The 10,100-nt window shown below is 33.6% G+C and overlaps 1 protein-coding gene across 1 annotated transcript; it reads right to left on the minus strand.

Moving 5' to 3' along the window:
- Positions 1–3,863: 3,863 nt before the first annotated feature.
- LOC139849852 (uncharacterized) lies at positions 3,864–4,577 on the minus strand. The gene has a single exon (XM_071839471.1). It carries the CDS (start codon positions 4,575–4,577, stop codon positions 3,864–3,866), a length of 714 nt encoding a protein of 237 aa, XP_071695572.1.
- Positions 4,578–10,100: the final 5,523 nt, after the last annotated feature.

A 10,100-nucleotide genomic window follows, 5' to 3' on the forward strand; every position in this document is an offset into this window, starting at 1 on the left:
AGCCTTCAATAAAAGTTGCACATTTGCCCCTTAAAGTATCACCAACTTGTCATCAGCTACACAACTTCTAATAGCAAGTCACCCAACTTTCTTTTATTCAACTTTGGACACCAAACCTACACTTACACACAAACATAGTAAGAAAAGGGAGAAAAGTACAAATATTAGATTGAAAAGGCATGATTAAATCTTATCTTTGTACACATTAAATATTCCAAGTTTATTACACAACAACTTGTGTTGTGACTTATTCAAAGATTTTGTGAAGATGTCTGCTACCTGTTTTGTAGTGTCAATGTAATCAGTTTTAATAACACCTGCGAAATTTTTTCCCCTTACCACATGAACATCAGTTTCAAAATGTTTGGATCTTTCATGAAATACAGGATTAGCAGCTAATAAAAGGGCAGATTTGTTGTCACAGAGTAATTTTACAGGTAGCAAATTTGTTACTTTAAGATCAGCAAGCAACTTCACAACCCAAATAATCTCACAGGTTGTGGCAGCTAAAGATCTATACTCAGATTCGGTGGATGACCTTGAAACTGTAGGTTGTTTTTTAATTTTCCAACTAATGAGGGACCCACAGAAGTATAGACAATATCCAGACACAGATCTTCTTGTCCTCAGACATTTTCCCCAATCAGCATCTGAATATGCATATAAATTATTCATACCTGGGTTTCTTATAATTTGAATGCCAGCACCTGGATTCCCTTTTAAGTATCTCAATACTCTGAAGGAAGCTTTGACATGAGATTGAAGAGGAGAATGCATATATTGACTCAAGCATTGTATAGAGTATGAAATATCAGGCCTTGTTAAGGTTAGGTAAATTAACTTTCCAACAAGTCTTTGATATTGTGAGATATCATCAAGTTTTTTATCATCTTCGGTTTCATCACTATTCAAAACAGAATTGGACTCCAAGGGAGTTGCCATTGGTTTTGACCCTAACATTCCAAATTCACACAGAAGTTCAAGACAATATTTTCTTTGGTTCATACAAATGCCATTTTCAGTTTTAACAATTTCAATCCCAAGAAAATATTTGAGTTCACCCAAATCTTTTATCTTTAATTTGGATTTAAGAAAATCCTTGACTTTTGAAATTTCAGCAAGATTATTTCCAATTATGATCATATCATCCACCTAAACCAAGAGGGCAATAAAGTTTGGACCAACAGACCAAGTATATAATGAGTAATCATTCACACTTTGCACAAAATCATATTCAACAAGAAAGGAGGTAATTTTTTCATTCTACTGTCTAGGGGCTTGTTTTAAACCATATAAGGATTTTGTTAATTTGCACACTTTGGTGTCATCTTTTGAAAAATAACCTTCAGGTAGTGTCATGTACACATCCTCTACCAAATCCCCATACAAAAAAGCATTGTTAATATCAAGTTGAAACAAAGACCAGTTATTGTTGACATCTAAGGTTAGAATGCATCTTACAGTTACCATTTTGGCAACATGGGAGAAGGTCTCCTCATAGTCTATTCCTTCCTTTTGATTGTACCCCTTAGCAACCAGCCTTGCGTTGTACCTTTCAATTTCCCCATTTGCCTTATATTTAATCTTATAGATCCATTTGCACCCAATTGGCTTTCTTCCAGGGGGAAGATCTGAAACAACCCAAGTGTTGTTTTGGTTCAAAGCCTCCATTTCATCATTCATGGCATCAATCCAACATTGTTGTTTTGATGCTTCATTATAAGATGTGGGTTCAACAGATTTGTCAAGGCTAGAAATGAAAGACAAGGCTGTGGCAGACAGATTGTTGTAGCATACATAGTTGTTTAAAGGGTACTTGCATTTAAACACAACATTGTTGTTTTGAGGATGGTTGAAACTGGGATCAAGCACATAGTCATTCCATTTGGTAGGGCAGACTCTAGGTCTTGTTGACCTTCTAACAGTCCCTTCAACATTAGTGTTCTCAGGTTAATTAAGTGTTTTTTCAAAAACAGGTTCAAAATTATGTTCAACATTGGTGCCCTCAGGAGAAGAAGATGTTTCTTCAGGTGAGGAAGTGGTATCACTGCCCCCCAATGATTGAGAATCATGGCTGCTGTAATCACTGCCACTTTCCTCATCATCTAAGTTTGTTCTCTCCTCATCATTGGGACTTAAGTCCTTGGGGTTTTCAGAAAATAAGTCAAAAAAATTTAAGTGGTTCAAGACAGTTTCATTTTTAGAGTCGGTTTGTTTTTGATTTTTTAGATTAAAGGGAAAAACAGTTTCATAAAACTTTACATCTCTGGAGAAAATGACATCATTTGACTCAAGGCTTAGTAATTTGTATCCCTTTTTGAAGGATGAGTAACCCAAAAAGACACATTTTTCAGATCTTTTGTCAAACTTATCACTATTGTTTAAAACAGTTGCATAACATAAACACCCAAAGGCCCTTAAATGAGAGAAACTAGGTTTTTTTCATAAATCATTTCAAATGGGGATTTTCCTGAGAGCACAGATGAAGGGAGCATGTTGATTAGATAAGCAGCAGTTAGAATGCAATCAGACCATAACTCAAGAGAAATACCACTTTGAAAAAGTAAGGATCTAGCAACATTTAATAAGTGTCTGTGTTTCCTCTCAGCAATCCCATTTTGCTGAGGGGTATAAGCACAGTTGGTTTGGTGCACAATCCCTTTAGAGTTACAAAATTGGTCAAACTTACTGTTCACAAATTCAGTCCCATTGTCAGATCTTATGACCTTCACAGTTTTTCCAAATTGATTTGTAAGAAGATTTGTGAAATTTTCAAACATTTCAAATACATCACTTTTAGATTTTATCATGTAAATCCACACAGCTCTAGTGAAGTCATCAACAATGGTTAAAAAATATTTGTGCCCATCTCTCGAAGTAATTCTATATGGCCCCCACAAATCTAAATGAACAAGGTCACCAAGTGAATTAGATTTGTGATCACTTAAGGGAAATGGTTCCCTTGTCTGTTTTGCCTTATGGCATGTGTCACAAATATGTGTTTCAGATTCAGATTTCCATTCAAGATCATGTTTTAAAAGATCCAATACAGGCTTGGCTGGGTGTCCAAGTCTGCAGTGCCACAAGTTGAAAGAAACAAAGCAATCACTCACACAATTATTCATGTCACTTTGACTTTCATCAAACAGATACAGACCACTATTCAGACTACCAGTCCCCACAATCTTCTTTTTCAACAAATCCTGAATGTAACACTTAAAATCATTAAAGCCAACAAAAGTTCTCTTATTTTTAGATAATTGATGAACAGATAACAAGTTGACACATTAACTAGGGACCACTAGCACATTTTGAAGTAAAATGTGTTTGTTTAAGATCAAATCACCAATTTTATTTATTTTAGCTTGTGTTTCATTAGGGTGACCAACTGTCATGCCTAATGAGGACACATCAAAAATATTTTCCATGTTATTCAAGCTACCAGTCATGTGCTGTGAGGCCCCAGAATCTATGATCCAACCAGTACACTTGTTTAAACTGTGACCAGAACCGTTTGACTTAAAGAATTTTTCAAAGTTTTTGTTAAACAAGTTATTCATGTTAGTGAAGGTACCTGCAACATTAGCATGTACATTTCCAGAAGAATCATTTATGAGGTTCATCAACTTGTTTATCTGATCAGGTGTGAAGGGAGTTCCCTGACCAACAGAGTTGTTGCTAGGAATGCTCTTATTAATATTGTTAATGTTTCTTTTAACCCAACCTGGGGCATACCCAACAATCTCATAACATCTGTCAATAGTGTGGCCATTCATGTTACACTTAGTGCATTTTAGGTTTGTGTTAGGGCCCCTTCCAAATTTCTTTTTATTATCAAAGGTTTTAGAAACAAGAAAAGCGGATTATTGAGACTTCCCAACACCCCTGATGGTGGAGGAATCTCTGTGAGACTCCTCTCTTGACACAATAGAGAAGGCAGTTTGGACACTTGGTAATTTTTCTCTGGTGAGAATATTACTTCTGACAGCATGATAACATTCATCAAGTCCCATTAAGAATTGCATAAGTTTGATTAAATCATTGTGATCTTTAATTTCAGTATTATTACAGTCACATGTGGGTAGCTTAAGAAGAGCATCAAATTGTTTCCATAAAGCATTTAGTTTGTGATAGTAATCAGACAAAGAATCACCATTCTGAGTAATAGTATTGATTTTCTTATGCAAATTAAAAGTGATTGAGCCATCAATTTTGTCATATGTCTCTTTTAATTCATCCCACACAGTTTTAGCAAGTTTTGAAAAAACTTGACCAGAAAAGAGTTCTTCACTCACAGAGTTCAAAATCCAGTATAGAACAACAGAGTTGCATCTATCCCATTGCAAAGCAAGCACATTATCAGTGGTATTTTTAATGACAGTACCATATATAAATCCAATTTTGTTTTTGGTTTGCAGAGCCAATAACATAGCTCTTCTCCAGACATTGTAATTTTCAGTTCCCTTTAATTTCATAGAAATAAGGGCAGTGATACTTGTATCACTAGAATGCAGGCATAAGGGATCCCCAAAATCTAGGTCACTCACATGAGTGGCCTTGGATCCTTCACCAGCCATGCCAGTACAAACAAATAGGACAAATAGTCACACAAAACTGCACCTAAAGAACAACCAAGTAGTGATCCAGATAGACAGAATCTCAAAGGGATTCTGTCCCAGGGCTTCCTTGGGGTTCTCTCTGTCTATACAAAAAGTAAGCAAAACAGATAACACAGGTAACCAAGTAGCAATACAAGATCACAAAGACAGCTGAACAAGTATGCAGTAACAGTAAACAGCAAAATGAAGCACAATTAAACAAAAATAAAGTAAAGAAAGGTTTCAGATTACTCCCCTTCGTAGCAGCAGAAGAGATAGAAAAATGATTGAATTTGAAAGGAGAAGAATCAGCCAACCCAAACCCTAATTTGAAAAATTAGGTTTTTTCTTTTTCTTGAATCAGTCAGATGGACCACTCACAGATCCAAATTCGAACCCAGTAAACAACACAAGAACCAACGAAGCAATTCGTATTAACTTTTGAAGAGGGAAACTTTCACCTGCCGTCAATCAACCAACAATTTTTGAAGAATTTTAATACTAAACGGATCGAGACAGGTTCCACAGCTCTGATACCATGAACGAAACCGAGATTAAATACAATAAAATGCTTCAGATCTTATTAATCGATTAACACATCAACGAATCACAATTGCAAGGATTCAAATTGAACAGTGACAAAATAATAAATACTAGACAACCGAAGAACACACTCAACGATTTAACAGACTAACAATCTGTGACAATTGAGAACACGAAAACAAGACAGATAATTTGAAACAGAAGTAGCAACGAGATGAAGAAGAAGACTGCAGAAAGAAAGGTGGAGCGTGTGAGGAACTCGAACCCTAGATGGGTATTTATAGCCTTCAATAAAAATTGCACATTTGCCCCTTAAAGTATCACCAACTTGTCATCAGCTACACAACTTCTAATAGCAAGTCACCCAACTTTCTTTTATTCAACTTTGGACACCAAACCTACACTTACACACAAACATAGTAAGAAAAGGGAGAAAAGTACAAAGATTAGATTGAAAAGGCATGATTTTAACAAACATGAAATTGCATCACCATAGCCAAACAAATAGACATATAGGCTTAGTGGGATGACCTTTGTTTTAATTTTCATGATCAGATTGATGTGTAAAGTGGAGTGAAAGTAGCTTAATTTCTTATCATATAAGTCTAAATTTCTGGTTAAAAAGATCAAATGATTTTGGATGCTTCAGTTATTCTTCACCTCTAGCACCCGAAGTATATCAACCATGCCATGAGATGAAGGAATCAGCATATAAAGCATGACATACATAATACACAAATATTATGAATCAGCATATAAAACATCAAAATTTCTAATGCTCCATGAGTAATTCATTAATTGTAATCAGGAATATAAAATATAAAGGGGGAGGGAATGTAGCTTTTTCGATATTGCAACACTTTTATGACATAAATCCAAACACCCCCGTGACAGTTTTTGTTAACTTATTATAATTTGAGTGATTGACCTGTACACATTTTCCCTAAATATGTTCACATGGAAGTGTAGAATTGATTAATCTGGTTTAGCAAAATTTGATTTATTTGCTACAGGCGCTTATATATGAGATAAGTTTACACTTTCTTAACTGCAAACATTGTTACAAAAGTTTATGCATTTTCTTAATCTGTGTATATATGTTGCAGTATTATGTTATTAATGTTCAAATTATAAGAAATTGATCGTTTTATTGATAAGTTGATTATTTGATACAAGCTAAATTGATTTCTAAGTAATGTTACAAGGAGTGCTTATATGCACAAAGACCCTAACAGCTAATTTTAAAATGAGTATGGCTCCAATATGCCTTTTGGAACTACTTTGATTATTTTGGAAAGATGCTATCTTGGAGTGGCCTTTGTATCCGTTGAAAGAGGCTGCCAATGTATTCTTGTGATTATCTTAAAAGGGAAATGATGAAGAAACCTTTCTTCTGATCCTAAAGTCAATTTACCATAAATGGTAAATTGCTTTTTATGTCACTGCATTCTAACACTTCCCCTCAAGTTAAATAGTGGGATTTCCAATATTCAACTTGTCAAGAACTTCATAAAATAGTCTACTGTTAACTGACTTGGTGAGAATATCGGCTAGCTGATCTTCTGATCTGATTGACGGAAGAGAAATAATTTCATCATCTAACTTTTCTCTGATAAAATGTCGATAGATTTCAACATGTTTGGTGCGGTCATGTTGAACGGGATTTTCTGAGATGGTAATTGCTGCTTCATTGTCGCAAAAGATTTGAATTGCTTTCTTTGGAGGGAAACCAATCTCTGTCAGCAACTTTTTGATCCATAGAGCTTCGACTACTCCTTTTGCTATCCCTCTAAATTCTGACTCGGCACTTGAAAGTTGTGACAACCCGAAAATTTCTGACCAAATTTAAACTTAATCTTTATATGATTTAATGTTTCCGACACGATAAGCAAAGTTTGTAATGTTGAGTCTCAAAAATTTTGAAACTATATTCATGTAATCAATTACCCTTTGGTTGTGCTCGATGATTCACGAACATTTATGTGAATAGATATGTATATATATATAAGATATAGTTATAACTCGAAAACGTTAACAAAGTATTCGATGTATAATACTTTACATGAACGTATTTGTTTCAAGATATGTTTAATATATTTATCGATGGAATTAAAAGATAATATCAAGCGATTGATTTAATAGATATTTTTAGTGGTATTGTTATGAGTCTCTATTGTGAGGTCAATGATGATTTAAGAGATCTTTCATTTTTAACAATATTCGGAATAAATGGTAAAGTGATTCACAAGTAAAAACAAAGTGTCAATTAATGAGTGTTAGTCAAAAGTTAGTGGAAATTCCTATTTGATTTCTAATGTATGCTTTACAATAATTTACTCATAACTTTTGATAAGGTAATTATTCAGCTTTCATATTATTTAATGTGAAAGTGAAACTATGGAATGTAAATAACTTAGAAAATGGATATCAACAAGTTAAGTAATTCGATGGTTTACATAAAAATGATTTCATACGTTTATTTATCCATTTAACTTAACCCTACGACTAACGAGTAAACTGTAAGTTAAAAACTTGAAACCTGTTATGATTATTTATGATTTTACTTTCTTAAACAAAAACGTTTTGCGATATAATAAACCTTTATTATTAACGTAATTTGAATATATATATATATATATATATATATATATATATATATATATATATATATATATATATATATATATATATATATATTAAATTGGAATATTAATTGTTAGAACTAATTATACACATAACTTCTACTATTATAACCTTTTTAATAAAATAATTTTTAAATATAATACAATTTGATTATTAAAATGTTTTTAAAGACGTTTGTGCATAAATGAGATATATTACTTCTATTACTTAAACGATTTCAAAATATATATAATAAGCTTTGAATATAATTACTTTTGAAAAACTAAATATTATATTATTAAAACATTTCAATTATATATAATATGTACAAATTAATATTTCTAAATGAATATATATATATATATATATATATATATATATATATATATATATATATATATATATTACAATAAGATAAAATGTAAACTTAGTTATAAAACGTTTTGATTTAAATTATATATATTAATAAATAACGAGACGATAATTTATAGAAGCAAATGACCACAACACTCAAATGTATAAGTTATACTTCGAGTGATATAGTTTATCGATAATTTAAGTCTAATTATTTATAATGGTACTTGTCGCGTAATATAAAGCACAAGTTTTCTCAGCGTACGAAACGTCGTTCGAAAAACCGGAATCAGGACATTATTCGAGCTACAACGTACAAGTCATCGCAGATAATTTTACAAGTCAACTATGCACGTGAATATTATATATATATATATATATATATATATATATATATATATATATATATATATATATATATATATATATATATATATATATATATATATATATATATATATATATATATATATATATATATATATTTATATATATATTTAAACGGTGTCGGCAGCCCTCAATAAGTGGGATGTGAGCTGGAAGAGCTTCCCATGTGATCGCATGGGAATTGCACTACCTAGCCATGCGATCGTATGGCAGTGTGTATCCGGCCAACTCTATAAATTTAATCGAGTTCGGTTTCTCTTCAGATACACACATTTATCCATCTATCTAATGCTCTGTATTATTATTATTATTATTTATTATTATTATTATTATTTATTATTATTATTATTATTATTATTATTAATCGTATTATTATTATTAGTAGTATTATTATTAGTATACATAAAATACTACGACGAGGTTGTGAACGAGTTATTTCAAGACGGGTTTTTAGAGCGGGATATGAAGCTACCCGTCCTAATCCATAAGAACGAATACAATAACATATGATTACATCGTGAGGTACTTGACCTCTATATGATACATTTTACAAACATTGCATTCATTTTTAAAAGACAAACTTTCATTACATCGAAAGTTAACGGCATGCATACCATTTCATAATATATCCAACTATATTTGACTTAATAATAATCTTGATGAACTCAATGATTCGAATGCAACATCTTTTGAAATATGTCATGAAAGACTCCAAGTAATATCTCTAAAATGAGCAAATGCACAGCGGAAGATTTCTTTCATACCTGAGAATAAACATACTTTAAAGTGTCAACGAAAAGGTTGGTGAGTTCATTAGTTTATGTAACATCCGTGTTACATCCGTCCCACATCGGTTGGAGAGGGGAACGAAGCATGCCTTATAAGGGTGTGGAGACCTTTCCTAGCATGACGCGTTTTGGGACCACAAGCGCAGCAGATTCCATGAGAACTCTGCAGTTAAGCGTGCTCAGGTGAGAGCACTACCAGGATGGGTGACCTACTGGGAAAGTGCTCGTCGTGTTTGGTCGCCAAGAAAAATCCGTAAGCAACCTACGGGGGAGACAAGGGTACGTCCCTATCTCTGCAAAGCGGACAATATCATGCTACGGGGAACGTTTTACCTGGGGTGTTACAGAATGGTATCAGAGCCAGGCCCCGGACCAAACGTGCACAGCGAGGACGCTGTGTCCCATTAGGGGGGAGGATTGTAACATCCGTGTTACATCCGTCCCACATCGGTTGGAGAGGGGAACGAAGTATGCCTTATAAGGGTGTGGAGACCTTTCCTAGCATGACGCGTTTTGGGACCACAAGCGCAGCAGATCTCATGAGAACTCTGCAGTTAAGCGTGCTCAGGCGAGAGCACTACCAGGATGGGTGACCTACTGGAAAAGTGCTCGTCGTGTTTGGTCGCCAAGAAAAATCCGTGAGCAACCTACGGGGGAGACAAGGGTACGTCCCTATCTCTGCAAAGCGGACAATATCATGCTACGGGGAACGTTTTACCTGGGGTGTTACAGTTTATCATAATTGATCATTTCCATCATTTTAATAGACCACAAGATTTCATATTTTCATAAACATCATTCTCATATC

This window comes from Rutidosis leptorrhynchoides, chromosome 5 (genome assembly GCF_046630445.1).
Source record: "Rutidosis leptorrhynchoides isolate AG116_Rl617_1_P2 chromosome 5, CSIRO_AGI_Rlap_v1, whole genome shotgun sequence".
NCBI lineage: Eukaryota > Viridiplantae > Streptophyta > Magnoliopsida > Asterales > Asteraceae > Rutidosis > Rutidosis leptorrhynchoides.